Genomic DNA, 16,315 nt, shown 5'->3' with positions numbered 1-16,315 from the left:
TATATGGCATGGATAATTCATGTATGTTTTCCCTCCATTTGTCCTGATTCACACCTCCTCTCAGAGATCAAAGGAAAATGCTGAGAAGCCATTTTTGTCACCATATGGTGGCAAAGAAAGCCAAGACTTTAGGCTCTGAGGTCTGTTATGATGTGGGAATCTCTCCTGGACAAGCAGAGGATGTCACCCTTGTTTGGGGTAGCAACCAGGGCTACCCCAGAACTTTTCTGCTCTCTCTGAGCTTAATGGCCAGAACGTCGATTTGCTTGCTTGGGTTCATAGAGGTTATTAAGTCTGCTAGGAATTTTTCCACTCTATAGACCTATGCCAGCAAGTGAAAATGGTTCTCATCTTGGGTGTAGCATTATGTATACCACCCTGTATAGTCTGCTAGCTTGCATGTAATCTTGATTTGTCTCGAGACTTGAATGATTTGAGACGGATTTATGGCATGGGCAGGATACATGTCATCGGTGTCTGAGCATCATGACCTCAAGGAGAAGTGAAGATGGGAGCCGACAGTGGCTGGTCAGACTGTTCCTCAAAGAGTCCTGTGGCTTCTCCTTCCTTTTAAGAACTCATTCCCTCTGTTGGATTTGAATTTAATGACAGATGGGCTTGCCTGTGGTAAATCCATGGCAAAAGGTTGAGCAGTCCCTCCTTCCAGTTAACTTAAATATCCCAACTTCCACTTGCAGTGGCTGTTGTCACTGCACTGAAATATGTCAGAAAGTTTGTTTATAAACAAGTAAATGCATGGGGTGGTTTTATCCCTATTCTTGTCCTTGGGGAAACAGAATGGAATTATATGCTTCTCATGCTGATGTACAATTTTAAACCATGCCATCTCTTGCAACAGTTATTACAGACAGACTTTTGGAAGTTTCTTTTTAATTAATGCAGTTGTATTAGTAAAATTGTATGTAGTAAGCAGTAAGCTAATGGGCACTCTTTTTGTTTTCTATCCAGCACATGGCCCAGAATTTCAGAGCTGGTCATCTATGACCACAAGCATGCAACTAGCCCAAGAATGTCTGAAGGAACAGCCAGAGGAGCCTTCAGAGCCTACTCAGCCTTTGGAAGGACTGGAAATGTTTGCACAGACAATAGAAACTGGTGAGTGTATAAACTGATTGGAGTATTGGTAAGGAGTGTGACTGTTATCTTGATAGAGAACTAGATTAGAATGTTGAAAAACGGTTCACGTGTAAAGATGTGTCTGACATGGTCTGGGTTCATCTTGTGCACTACTAGGAGTGAATTACTAGCTCTCTGCCTACTTGGCACCTGTAACACCTTTCTAGGCTTCAACGTCCCCAACTTAGTTGTGATTCCTTGTGTCCCTTCATCTTGCTCCTGGTTGCTATTTTTCTCTTTGGACAAGTTATAAAGGTGCTGCAGTTTTATTTTATTATAAAGGCATTTTTGGTAGTTTTTTTTTTTTAAGGTTTTCTTTGGACTCTGATAATTTTCTTTGACTGTTAAGTCCCTCTGCAGATGTTTCTCCTATTTTGCTGAGATAATTCCAGTTTTTATTACATTTTTCTTCCCTGTGGTTGCTTTCTTTTCACATTTTCTTTCTCTATAGATATCCAAGTGGGTGCTACTCTTGTGATTGTCTTGGATTTTATCTTTTGTTTTCAGAGTGTTTTGGTGTATGACTGCTTTGTGCATAATGAAAAAGGCTGGTTTTAAAAAATATGTATTGTGCAGGCACAAGCTGCTACTTCCCCAGGATAAAATGATAAATACATAGTGTGCTGGGATGAACATTTTTATTTCTAACAAGTTTGATGAGAGAACCTGTATTGATATATGTAATAAAAGTGATTTTAAAAGTTTTTTTGCTTAATAGGGATTTCCAGGTTCTGTGCACTTCTGCAGGACATGTAGAGCATAATAAGTCAAAAATCTTCCAAACGGAAAAAAACCTTTGGGTTCTAGGGATCCCTCCACACAACCATGTTCTTTGTGTTTCACTGTTGCAGTCATCACCTGTGGGTTATGCCTGCTGTGGTAGCCCTCGACCGTCCCGAATACCAGAGTCAATATTTTTCTGCGTCAGCTGCTGTCGCTTGCTGACTCTGACATCAGGTCATCAGTGCTATAAAGCAAGGCAGCCGACGCCATCACATCAGTCTTTCTTGCCTTGGAGCCCATAGCAGAAGCAGTTCGCAAGTGTGCTGGTCAGTCACTACCAGAGTTTTGAATTGCAGCTGAAAGCATCTAAAGCTAAGTACCCCGTTGGAGATCCTTTTTTCTTGCACTAACTGATATCCAAAAAAGTTAACAATTGTCTTGCCTGTGGAAAGCAAATCCCACACTGAGACTTCCAGTCATACTGCTTCACTTGTTTAGGCCCAGACCACGACGTCTCCCATTGCCAGTGCTGTGCCCTCTTTAACGTGAGAACAATTCGTCGTAGAGTTCTTATTGTATGACCACAAGCATGCAGCTAGCCCAAGAATGTCTGAAGAAACAGCCAAAGGAGCCTTCAGAGCCTACTCAACCTTTGGAAGGACTAGAAATGTTTGCACAGACAGTAGAAACTGGTGAGTGTATAAACTGATTGGAGTATTGGTAAGGAGTGTGTATAAACTGATTGGAGTATTGGTAAGGAGTGTGACTGATATCTTGAGAGACAACTAGACTAAAATGTTGAAAAATGGTTCACGTATAAATATGTGTCTGACATGGTCTGGGTTCATCTTGTGCACTACTAGGAGTGAATTGCTAGCTCTCAGTCTGCTTGGCATGTATAACACCTTCCTAGGCTTCAACTTCCCCAACTTAGTTGTGATTCCTTGTGTCCCTTCATCTTGCTCCTGGTTGCTGTTTTTCTCTTTGGGAGAAGTTATAAAGGTGCTGCAGTTTTTTATTTTACTAGAAAGGCATTTTGGTTAGGTTTTTATTTATTTATTTATTTTTTTAAGGTTTTCTTTGGACTCTGATAATTTTATTTGACTGTTAAATCCCCCTGCAGATGTTTCTCCTATTTTGGTGAGATAATTCCATTTTTTATTACATTTTTCTTCCCTGTGATTGCTTTCTTGACATTTTATTTCTCTGTAGATATCCAAGTGGGTGCTGCTCTTGTGATCGTCTTGGATTTTATCTTTTGTTTTCAGAGTGTTTTTGTGTATGACTGCTTTGTGCATAATGGAAAAGGCTGGTTTTAAAAATATAGATATTGTGTAAGCACAAGCTGTTACTTCCCCAGGATAAAATGATAAATACATAGTGTGCTGGGATGAACATTTTAATTTCTAACAAATCTGATGAGAGAACCTGTATTGATATATGTAATAAAGTGATTTTAAAAGTTGTTTTGCCTAATAGGGATTTCCAGGTTCTGTGCACCTCTGTAGGACATGTAGAGCATAATAAGTCAAAAGTCTTCCAAACAGAAAAAAAACCTTGGGTTCTAGGGATTCCCCCACACAACCTTCTAAGGTTGACAGGTGAGAGGACAAGAAGTCTTTTACTGAAAATGAGGTTCCTGATTGTTAGCTAAAGTTGAAGAGAGTTCTGCTTTGGGTCCTTGAAGTGGGTTACTTTGCACAGGAAAATTTAACTTCCCTGTCTGAGGTGGACCTCTTTCTTCCAGCATGTCAGTTTTATGTGCCGACTCTTGAGATGTTGTTCAGAGCCATGCTTCAACCCTAGGTAAGTCTGTGCTGCTTCATGTTATTTTCCTGTTCTGTGACAGGATAGGACAGTATTCAGTTTTCTGTTTCTTGGTTTCTTCCTGTTCTGATCATATCAGGTTCACTCTTCTCCATGCAGGCTCTTAAAGTTGACAATAATTTGTTTTTCCAGGTTGGTGCAGCCATTTGCATCAAGGCTTTTGGCACTGACTGCTTCTGCAGCAAGGAACTTGGTCAGGTTCTTTGGGTCAAAGCCAGCACTAGGTTTCTTAAGAGTTGGTCTGTGTGTCTAGCTCTTTGGTGTTTGACCCTTTTGAGTGCTGATGCTGCAGCCAGTTTTGAAGCAGACTCCCCAGAAACCAATTTTCAGGCAGACTTACCAATAGGTCACTTCTGTTTAGTACCAGAGTTCAGGAGAGCTTCCAAATGCAGGGACAGAGGACCTCAGGACCACCTGGAGGACTAATGCTGGGAGTCTAAGCTAGACTTAGCCCCTGGGTCTTCCTCTTCGGAATGTTGCTTGGTCAGGAGGCACTCCCAAGCAGCTGTGTAAGAGAAAACACTTGGACCCTGTGTAGTACCCTGATTCGGGCAACAACACTGCCAGCCAGTCTGTTTTGCTAATTTCATCCTTATTATCCCACGTTTGGAAGATCTTGTAGATAATGCAAGACAAGGTATTTGCCTAAAGTCTTTTTGCTGGCCTCAGAACAAGTCTTGTAGGAAGTATTCAAGTCTCGCCATCACGTCTGTCCTCACTTTACAGACTTAAAAGAGAAGTCAAGGAATCCTTCGTAAATGCACTTTTCAATGGCCGCAGCCTTTTTTGAACTGCAGATTAAAGCTAGGATAGTGAAAAATGTGGGGAAAAGCTTTAAAGCTTTCAGAACTCCACACAGATCTTCTGGATGCAAAAAAATCAATGTCAGCTGTGGATTTAACATGGCCATCTGCACCAAGAACATCAACCTGAAAGGAACTAATGAGGCAGTGGTGGAGGTTTCAGTGGCAAGAAATTCTTGTAACAGCCATGATTTCACAACCCTCAGGTGGGCCACAGCAATCTTCATGAGTCCTTACCAGACTGCTCCACTGTGAAGGCAGTCAAAGTTTGGTCCCTCTACTTGGCATGGATGGCTGTAAAACACAAGTGAATTTTGAGCACAGTATCCAGAGGTTACTTAATCCCTCAACTCTTCCCTTGGCCACTGTCACTTCCTTTTCCCAGAGTCCCACCTTGATAGAATATGATTTCATTGTAAGAAGTTGGCAAACTTCTTTAAGAAAGCAGCATCCAGGAGGTCCCACAAGACAGTCAGACCAGAGAGAGAGTTTGGATTTTACCTTAGGTTATTCTGAGTAATTAAAAAGTATAAGGACTTCAGGCCCATTTTAGATTTAAGCAACTTAAACCATTTCATACCAAGGCAAAACTTCCAGATGGTAATGATTTGTTCAGTTCTCCTTAGTCTATCCAAAGGACATTGGATGCTCTTTTTGGACCTCCAAGATGCATACCAGTTTATCAAAATAAGGAGGCAAGGGGTTCCTTTATTTTCAGGTAGGATTCAGCCTTTTTCAGTTTCAAGCTCTGCCCTTCAATCTCTTTTAAGCCTACATGTTGTTCACAAATTGCATGGCCACAGTTGCAGCATTCCAAAAGCTTCAGTAGGCTGAATTTATTCCTGTAACTAGACAACTGACGTATGGCCCCTCTGACCATAGAGAAGCTGGTTATTGCCCTTTGGGAAGAACTATAAACTTCACTAAGTCCCAGTTTACAGGCAACACAGTGTTTATAATTCATTAGATGTTTGCTGGGCATCTGCTCTTGTAAGGTCCATGCCCCAGTAGACATCACTGCTCTTGTAATTTAAGCCACGTCTGTGGTTTCACTCCCCTTTAGTTTTTGCAGCTGCTTGCCTCAAGGTGTTGGGGCTCATGGTAGCCACAATTTTCCTTATCTTTCATGTGATTGTATCACATGCAGGTCCACTGGTGGACTTTGTGGATACAGTGGAACAAGATGTTCATCGTGCATACAGCTGCAGTCATAACAGATGGGTCCTCCTGCCGTCAGGCGGGTCCTCGGTCGGCCGAATTCCAAAGTCTAGGTCCGGCGTCGGTTGTCGTCGCTTCTTTCCTGACGTCAGTGCGACAGGGGTATAAAAGAACCAGCCGACGCCATTTTCTTCAGTCTTTCTTGCCGCGCGGTGCCCGAAGCAGAAGCAGTTCGCATGTGCCGGTCGGCCAGCTCCTGAGATTACGAAAATTTGGAAACCGAAGTCTTCTTAAAAGCTAAGTACCCCGTTGGGGAAACTTTTCTTGCCTCAGACCGATGTCAGACAAAGTTAATAATTGTATTTCTTGTGGGAAGCAAATACCGCATAAGGATTTCCATTCCCTCTGTATTCCTTGCTTAGGCCCAGACCATGACGTCTCGGTCTGTCGCTTTTGTGCTACATTCAACAAACGCACTATTAAGTGTCGGGCGGAGTTTGCCCAGCATTTTTTTGGGAAAGCATTTAACTATACTATGTCGTGGGATACTCCGACTCCGGTTTTGTCTAAAAAAACGCAAAGACGAGGACCGACACTCGAGGTCCGCAGCCTCTACCGACACCACGCCAAAGCCAACTCCACGTGGTCTGGTTCTCAGCGAGGAGCCTACGCAGCCCCTGATTATCGACGACACATCTTTGGCGGTGTCTCCTGTACCCGAGGTCGCAGGCTCCTCGGCCCAAACCCCGACTATAGATACCGACGCCACTCTTCGCATTGAAACACAGAATATGGACAGGTCCACCTCCACTCAAGGTGTCTTCAGACCTTCCTCTTCTTTCTCCATCAAGGCTTTCACCAAGTCTAAAGCATCCATGCACTCTGAGACCAGCTACACAGGGCCCATCTCCAGGCCCCATGCCTAAGAAACAGATGCTTAAAATGGCTGAGGATTTAATTACTCTAATCAGAGGTTCTCAGCCACCTCCGGACAAAAGGCCCAGAGTGGAGGAAGATTCCCCCTCCTCTGATCAGGGCTCCATTATTTCAGAACACTCTGATGATCAGGAACAGTCTTACTCCCCTTTTGAAGACTGACACAGAGGAGTCTATTCCTTCTGTATCCCCCCTGAAGATTACTCATTTGGGGAAACTTTGCATACCTTAAGGGAACACTTCCACTAGGAAGGCCAGGATTATTCAGATTCCAAGAAAAGGCTCAGGGAATTTCTTTTGTTACCCCAGCACAAGCCTCTGGCTATACCTCCTGTCTTGGACATCCTAGATGATGTTTACTCGGAGGCCTGCCTTAACCCGGACTTTCTACCTCCAGCTCCAGTTAAGCTTGACAGGTACTACAGGGTTCCGGATTCACACCAGTTTCTGTACAAAAGCCATGCTGCTGACCTAGAAACCATCTCACAAGGGCCCAAGGGAGTTAAGGCCTCCATTGCCAAAAATCCATTGCCTTCCGAGAGAGATTCCAGATCCTTAGAAAGGTGGGGAAAAAAGGTATACACCTCGGCTACCTTATCCATGAGGGCCTTAAACTGTCAGTTTCATATGCTAAAATACCAACAGTTTTTGATATCACAATTGAAAAGTAAAATGTCACAACCTGAACAACCAGACTTGAAGGAGTTGCAGGATTTGATGCATAGTGCAGAACAAGTGGGTAAACATACCTTACAATGTGGTTTTGATGCTCTAGAGGCCTCATGTAGAGCTGCTGTTACATGCTCAGTCATGCGTAGGCATGCCTGGCTCAAGGAACAAGCCTTGCCTGATCATGTCAAAGCTAAATTACTAGACGCCCCTCTTCAAAAGGATGTACTATTTGGGGCTAATGCTGAGGAAGTATTACGGAAAATGGAGGAAAAGGCTAAATCAATGCAAACTGTGAAAGAATTTCTGCAGGTTCAACCCCACATTTTAGTAGAAATTGGCCTTCCAAAACTGGTCCTTTCCTGACACAGAGAGACCCCAAAGAGGCAGATACAGGCGCTCGAGGGGCAGAGGACAATCACAAGGATCGTATAGAGGCAGACAATGGCAAGCTCCTACACAAAGAGGTGGTGAGGACAACTTGCAATCTTTCAGAAAGCAAACCCAATGACTTTCCCCTTTGCATGCCAACCAGGTCTCAAATGGCAGCCCCCTTAGGAGGAAAGCTGGCACTATTTTCAAAAAATTGGCATGTTGTCTCAAAGGACAAATGGATCCTGGACATTATAAACAGAGGCTACAAATTCCATTTTCATACCCTTCCAAAAATGAGAGGCATGCCAAACCTGCCACACAATCAAAGGGCAGAGGCACAAAGGCAAATTTCAGATCTCATAAATATGAAAGCTATTCAAGAGGTACCTACACACGAACAAGGTCAAGGTTTTTATTCCAGGCTATTTCTGGTGCCAAGGAAGGGAAAAGATTGGAGACCTATTTTGGATCTTTCCATCCTAAACACATTCCTACTCGTACCAAAATTCAAGATGCTCACTCTACAGCAACTTCTTCCCATGCTGGGCAAGGAGTCTTGGCTGGTAACGTTGGACTTCAAGGAGGCATACCTGCATGTCCCAATCAGACAAAATTGCAGAAGATACCTCAGATTTCTTGCAGGTTCAACCCATTATCAATTCTCTGCATTGCCCTTTGGCTTATCTACTGCGCCCAGAGTATTCACGAAATGCCTGGCATCAGTAATTGCCTACTGCAGACTTCAAGGGATACAAATATACCCTTATTTGGATGACTGCCTGATCCAAGCGGACAGCAAGCACATTCTTCTGAAACATCTGGCTTATGTAATAATGTTATTAAACTCTCTGGGATACACAGTCAACAAAGAGAAATTAAGGCTAATACCATCTCGGAAGATAATTTTCCTGGGTGCCAATTTGGACACAAACACCCAGATGGCCTACCTCACGCCAGAGAAGCAGGGGCAACTAATTTAATACTTCAGAACACTGGCAAATTGCACCAGGCTGACTGCAAGGAAAATCCTGCAGGCTCTGGGATTCATGGCATCTTGCATCTTACTAATCCCATGTGCAAAGCTGCATATGAGAAAACTACAATGGTACCTAAAAAACATATGGTCTCAACACAGCCACAGTTTGGAAACAATAATACCACTAATTCCATGTCTGCAAAAGGAATTTCTGTGGTGGGCTCAAGCATGTCAAACAAACACAGGTCTTCCATTCAGCAAGCCTCAAGCAAATCAAGTCATCACAACAGACGCCTCGGACTATGCCTGGGGGGCGCACATGACAGACTGGTGCATTCTGGGCAAATGGTCCCAAAAAGAAAAGCACCTTCACATCAATCAAAAAGAAATGCTAGCAGTAATAAATGCTATTATAGTTTTCAAGGACCTCCTACAACCAGGTCAACTATTTATAACAATGGACAACACCACAGTTATGTGGTACATAAACAAGCAGGGAGGAACACATTCTTACCCCCTATGCAGACTGGCCATGTCACTTTGGAACATGGCCATGGACTTACAAATGGAACTACAAGCACAGTACTTGCCAGGCAAGGAAAACACGCTGGCAGACAACCTAAGCAGGAATATGACAGATCCACACGAATGGAAGTTGCATCCAAAAGTTTTTACAGAAATAATCCAAGAATGGGGAAGGCCAGACATAGATCTCTTTGCCTCCCACAAAAATCATCAATTGACAAAATTCTGCTCAAGGATCTCCCATCCAAAGGCCTGGAGAGTGGATGCTCTCTCTTTCAGTTGGACATCAATGACAGTTTATGCCTTCCCGCCTCTTCCTCTGCTGCCCAAAGTCCTATTGAAGACCAGAGCAGACAGACCAAAGATGATCCTCATTGCTCCGGACTGGCCAAGGCAACACTGGTAACCACTCCTGAGGAGCCTGACGCATTCCCCACCATGGACCCTACCTCTAATGCCTCTTCTTCTGACTCAGCACAGCTTCAAAACTCTTCACAGTCAGCTAAAAACACTCAATCTAGCCGCATGGAAGATTCCTTAGCATCACAGCAGGCCCTACTCTCCAAGGAGGTGCAGGAAGTCATTTTGGAGGCCAGAAGGCCATCAACTAGAAAAGCTTACTCCGCAAAATGGAAATGTTTTTGCGTCTGGAATGAGAAAAAGGGCCAGGACCCTGGAAAACTGAATTTACCTCAAATACTACAATATTTGGCGGAACTGCTAAGCAGTGGACTTTCGTTCTCCTCCATCAAAATCCATGCCTCAGCCATTTCTGCAGAATACAACACTGATCCACCTTTATTCTCTCACCCTCTCTTAAGACAGTTCCTCAGAGGGGCTAAGAATTTAAGACCTCCAAGGAAACAACCAATACCTGCTTGGGATCTTAATTTCATTCTGGAAAAACTGACCTTGCCTCCTTTTGAGCCAGCTGCCTCATCAGATTTGCAATATTTGTCCTGGAAAACAGCTTTCCTACTGGCTATCACTTCAGCTCGTAGAGTTTCAGAACTACAGGCTGTCATGGCTGTCCAGCCTTTTATCATCTTCCATCAGGACAGAGTTTCCTTATGAACCAACCCGTCCTTTATGCCTAAAGTGGTATCCAGGGTAGCTTTAAATCAGGCCATACATTTACCTACTTTTTATCCTAATCCTCAAAACAAGGGGGAGAGATTACTACATTCCTTGGACATCCACAGACAACTGCGTTACTATTTGGACAGAACAAAGCCTTTCAGAAAAGCAGAACAGCTCTTTGTGGCCTATGCGGTAGGAGTTCAAGGAAAGCCAATTTCCAAACAGACAATCTCAAAATGGATAGCACACTGCATATGCTTTTGCTATTCTTTTCATGGCAAAACTGTACCTACAGGCATTAGAACCCATTCCACCAGGGCCACAGCCACCTCTGCAGCCTTCCTCAGAGTACCTACCAAGGATATTTTGGAAGCAGCCACTTGGAGTTCTGTGCATACCTTCTCCAAGCACTACAACCTACCATTATACTCCAAATCTAGAGCAGGCTTTGCCACTGCAGTCTTGCAGGGCATTTTGGCTCCTCCTAGTTCCACCTAGTGCCTACCACCCCTTTCTTAGCTTTGGGATTCTACCCATCTGTTATGGCTGCAGCTGTATGCACGATGAACATAGTACAGTTTTGTACCTACCATAAATGTAGATATTCGAGTGCTAATACAGCTGCAGTCCAGGTTTCCCTCCCTCCTTCCCCTCTAGGGGTTGTCTTTTATGGTTTATTTGCTTGCAACTACTGTTTTTGATTATATTGCATTGCATTATTGCATAATTTTATGTATTGCCTTCCTTCTGGGGGCACCTGACATCTGGGGCAAGAAAAACTGAAGAAAATGGCGTCGGCTGGTTCTTTTATACCCCTGTCGCACTGACGTCAGGGAAGAAGCGACGACAACCGACGCCGGACCTAGACTTTGGAATTCGGCCGACTGAGGACCCGCTTGACGGCAGGAGAACGCATCTGTTATGACTGCAGCTGTATTAGCACTTGAACATCTACATTTATGGTAGGTACAAAACTGTACTTTCTCTCCGAGGTGCATCTCTGAGATACCCAAATTGATGGTTCCTCAACTTTAACATCTCCCGGGCAGTCCCTTTCTTCTTTCGAGTCCCCTATTCACAGTTAATACAGATGCCTCCATTATAGGGTGGGGTGGGCATGGAAAGTCTACAGTATGTGGTCACAATATGTAGAAGGCCAGTCTGTACATAAATCTCCCAGAGATTAGGATGGGCCTTGGGCTGTGTCATGCTGCATATGTTCAAGGATTCCCTTCCACAATGTGACGTTGCCATCCACTGCAACAGCATGGAGGTGATGTGATATACGTATGTAAACAAAAGGTGGAATTAATTCCCTACCCTTTGTGGGCTTTGAGTGGGCTGTGCCATACAACCTCTTTCTTGTTGTTGCCTATATACCTGGGGAAGCTAACTCGGTCATGGACTGACTCATCAAGTGCTTGCTGACACCTCAGGAGTGGTCTTTCAGTTGGATGGTGATAAAAATCTCTTACCACCAATGGGGAAACCTTGCATTTTCTTTTTTGCCTCTTTGATCAGTGCCAATTGCAGAGATTTTTTCTTAATTCCCTGCAGGATAGCAATAGTATGTATTAGTCTGGGAGTAACCTTCATGTCATACTGCTTTTTTAATTTCTGCAAGACATTTGGGTTTCTAATACCATGACGGGAATGGGCCTATTCCTAAGTCAAAGTACAATTAAAGTTCATGAAATTAGTATTGTTTCAGTCTTTGATGTTCGCCAAAAGTGCACTTTGCAGCATCCTCAATGGTCCCCAAAATGACTCCTCCTGCAATTCATATAGAGTTACAAGTATATGTAACATATTTAAATGTGACCCATTGCTCCTACTATTGTTGGAACTGTTGGGTATCCTTCTTCCCTATTACCCTTGTTTCTGCCTGCAAATCATCATTTTTTATCTCTCCTTACTCAAGACATTTAATCACTGGGTGTAGCAATTTCGATGATCAATGCTACTTTTGTCTTCTTTTCCTGGACTACTATATTTGGTTTTCTCGCATTTGTTTTTTTAACTGCTGGTAATGGGTGATCCCATGTGATATAAATTTCATTATTTTCTATAATGCTTTGTGGCTTATGTTTCCAGTGCTTCTCAGTTACTTCAATATTATAATGTTTGTACAGTCTCAAATGCAACAACCTTGCCACATTATTATGCCTTTCAGTGTACAGGCCTTCTGCCATTAGCACAAAATATGCAACTGTTTCCAGTTCTGTTTTACATAATATGCATTTATCTGTTTCTCCAACATGTTCAGTGGATTTTGTAAAACAATGTGTACATAGTCCACTTTCTTGGCTGCCAATATTAATTTTGTCTTTTGGTTTAAATTCACGTTAAATCCTGAGCGACATGAGGTTGTTCCAGTTTTCTGTATTTGCAATTATATTTATGCATTTTCCATATTTCTTGTCTTCTCATCTTATCCCTTACCTTATATTCTTTCTTTTGTTTTTTGGAACATTCGGTTGCTGCCTGATTTTTATCTATATCTGTTTGATTTCCATTCCTGCTTAACACCGATTTGCTCCTGTTAAACTAAGAAAAGAAGTCATCTTAGACTTGTTCTCCTCACGTTTTAAAACTTTCTCTATGTTTGATCTTGTGAGGTCAGCAGATATGTATGCAGTCTTACGGCTGCAGATCTGTACATGTAATCAATTTTGAGGAGACCCATACCTCCTTCAGAATGAGGAATGTATAATATTGGTATACAATGATTTTTATAAATCATTTCACAGTTCTTCAACTGTGGAACCTGCGGATGTCTCTACCTTGGATGGGTCCGGAGCCGCTGTGCAGGCACCGGCTTCTGAGGGTGTATTCAGGCGTACTGACTTGCATATTAAACTGACGCCGTCTTCTTCTTCAAGGCCTAAAACTTGATCCATGCCTAGAAAACAGATGCCCAGACTGCATGGTCAGGCCTCTATGCCTAAAAAACAAATGATAAGAATGGCTGAAGACCTTATTACTCTAATCAGGGGAAGCCACCCTTCCCCCTCTAAGTGACCTAGGACTGAGTTTCCTTATGATTCTTCTGATCAGGACTCTGAAATTTTTGTTTCCTCTGATGACCAGGATTTACCCTTATCTATCTATGAGGATTCTGATACAGAGGACTCCATTCCCCCTTCTTCCCCTCCAGAGGATTTCTCTTTTGGTGAAACTTTGCATTCTCTTAGGGAGCATTTTCACTGGGAAAGCCAGGATTACTCTGACTCTAAAAAGAGGCTTAGGGATTTCTTACTCCTGCCCCAACACAAGCCTTTAGCTATTCCCCCTGTACTGGACATTGTTGATGATGCCTTCTCAGAATCTAGCTTGGCCCCTGACTCTCTACCTCCTGCTCCCAGAAAACCTGATGGGTATTACAGGGTTCCTGACTCTCATAAGTTCCTCTTTAAAAATCCTACTGCGGATCCTGAGACCATTTCACAGGGACCCAAGGACATTAAGGCTACTACTGCCAAAAATCCTACCCCCTCTGATAGAGATTCCAGGGTGCTGGATAGATGGGGGTAAGAAGGTATACACTTCTGCAACCTTGGCGATTAGTGCCTTAAACTGCCAGTTTCATATGTTAAAGCATCAGCAGCATATTACTGGATTTCTTAAACAGAAAATGATTTTGATTCCTGACCTGTGCTGAAAATAAAGATTTACAGGATTTAATGCATTCTGCTGAACAAGTTGGAAAACATACTTTGCAATGTGGTTTTGATTCATTAGAGGCATCTTGCAGGGCTGTAGTCACTGGGTCTGTACTTAGAAGGCATGCTTGGCTTAAGGAGCAATCTTTGCCAGATCATGTAAAGCTAAATTGCTGGATGCTGCCTTAAACCAAGACCGCCTGTTTGTCAACAAAGCAGAAGAAGTACTTAAAAAGATGGTGGAAAAAGCTAAATCTGTGCAAACTGTTAAAGATTTTCCTGCAGGTACAGCCTCCCAGATTTAGTAGGCATTGGCCCTCTAAGAATTGGTCCTTTCCTGCCTCTTCCAGGCCTTCTCAATCCAAACCCAGAACCAGCAGAACACCCAGGCTTCAGTCCCAAGGTACTCACAGGATTAAGCAGTGGGGGGCTCCCACTTCCAAAGCAGGGAGTAGTAAGACTCCCCCCATGGTAAACTGTCTCAATGACTTAACTTTAAAACTTCCAATTCCTACACAACTAACTGTTCCTTTAGGAGGAAAGATTGCCTTGCAGGCTAAAAATTGGGAACTCATTACCCAGGACAAATGGGTTTTAAATATAGTTTCCCAAGGATACAGATTCCACTTCCACTCCTTAACATCCCCAAACAGTTGGCCAGATCTACACCCAAATCAGTGGGCAGAGGCTCACAAGCAAGTATTGTCTCTCTTAAGTATCAGGGCTATTCAACCTGTCCCAGAAGAGGAAAGGGGACAAGGTTTCTACTCAAGACTTTTCCTGGTGCCCAGAAAAGACAGCTCCTGGCATCCTATCCTGGACCTCTCTATCCTAAACACATTTTTGGTGATCTCAAAATTCAAGATGCTAACTCTTCACCAGCTGCTTCCTATGCTAGGCAAGGATGCCTGGTTGGCAACACTGAATTTATAGGAAGGCTACCTGCACATCCCAATAAGGGAATCTTGCAGAAGATACCTACGCTTCAAAGCAGGCTACATGCACTGTCAGTTCTCTGCACTGCCCTTTGGCTTATCTACTGGGCCCAGGGTATTCACAAAGTGCCTAGCTCCAGACATTGCATTTTGCAGGCAAAGAAATATTCAAATATACCCATACCTGGACATTTGTGTAATTCAGGCAGAACGCCAGAACATACTATTGAATCATCTGGCGTTTGTACAGAAATTGCTAACTTCTCTGGGGTACACCGTAAACGAAAATAAATCACATCTTGTACCCTGCCAACAAATTGTATTCCTGGGAGCAAGCTTGAACACGACTTTACAGATGGCTTTCCTCACATCAGAGAAATCAAACAACTGTCCACAAAGACCCGGCTATCTGCAAGGAAAATACTGCAAGCCCTGGGGTTCATGGCCTCCTGTATTCTCCCAATTCCATATGCAAGACTGCATATGAGGAAACTACAATGGTATCTAAAAAGCCTATGGTGTCAACATTATCATGATCTAGAAGCAATGATTCCTATCATACCTTGTCTACAGATAAGATTTCCTTTGGTGGGCAGAGGCCTGCCACCAAAATAAGGGACTGCCATTCACTCTACCCCCTGCCGCCCAAACTCTAACACCAAACTCATCAAACTATGCATGGGGGGCTTACTTGGCAGGGAGGTGCTTTCAGGGCAAATGGTACCCAAGTCAAATGCACCTGCATATCAATCAAAAAGAAATGTTAGCTGTACAGAATGCTCTGACAGCCTTCAAGGACCACATTCTTCCAGGACAATTAACGGTAAAGACGGACAACACCACTGTTATGTTTATTCTGGTTTACTGTTCTTAAAGGTTTTTGGTGTATTTGCTTTTTTGTTGGCGGTGTAACCTTGTATATATAATTGCTTCCCATTATGGGGGCAACTGACATCTGGGGCAAGAAAAACTGATTTAATGGCATCGGCTGCATGCTTTATACCCCTGACTACCTGACGTCATGGAAGATGAGGTAGCAACTGATGCAGGACCTAAGACTTTGATAATCAGGCTGACTGAGGGCTACTGCAAGCAGATAACCCAAATGTGATGACTGCAACAGTGAATACACTCGGAACATCTACATTTATGGTAAGTGTACTGTACTTTGTGGTTTCAGTTCCTCGTGTGATGAACTATACAGTTTTAAATCATCTGCAAAAAGAAGATGAGAAGTCTTTACACTTTGTTGTTTTCTGGGAGCCAAATTGTAGCCATGACCTGATGTATTAAGTGGACAACTTAATGGGTTACGGGCAAGATAAAAGAGCAGTGATGACAGTGTCACTTTGGAATATCCCCCCTTGAATTTTTATTCCTGGGATAATAATTTGTCCTTTATCATAGCATAGCATAGCTGCAAAGTGGTTTGCCTTTGTTTCATGGTTACTGCAAAGTAATCAATCAATGTATAATGTATATTTTACATTTGTAAGCACTTTTTATCCA

General features: G+C 43.1%; 1 protein-coding gene across 1 annotated transcript in view; it reads left to right on the top strand.

Moving 5' to 3' along the window:
• The window catches only part of ATG2A (autophagy related 2A), a 2,853,001-nt gene that overhangs the window by 143,687 nt on the left and 2,692,999 nt on the right, over positions 1 to 16,315 (top strand). Inside the window, exon 3 of the mRNA XM_044075772.1 lies at positions 970 to 1,116. Coding sequence (XP_043931707.1) covers positions 970 to 1,116 — 147 coding nt within the window. The remainder of the gene's footprint in view (positions 1 to 969; positions 1,117 to 16,315) is intronic.

The sequence above is a fragment of the Protopterus annectens genome, chromosome 6.part1 (genome assembly GCF_019279795.1).
Source record: "Protopterus annectens isolate FY-2018-M chromosome 6.part1, PAN1.0, whole genome shotgun sequence".
NCBI classification, from domain to species: Eukaryota; Metazoa; Chordata; order Ceratodontiformes; family Protopteridae; genus Protopterus; species Protopterus annectens.
The sequence above is the reverse complement of the archived record's forward strand: the minus strand, read 5'-3'. Positions and strand labels throughout refer to the sequence as shown.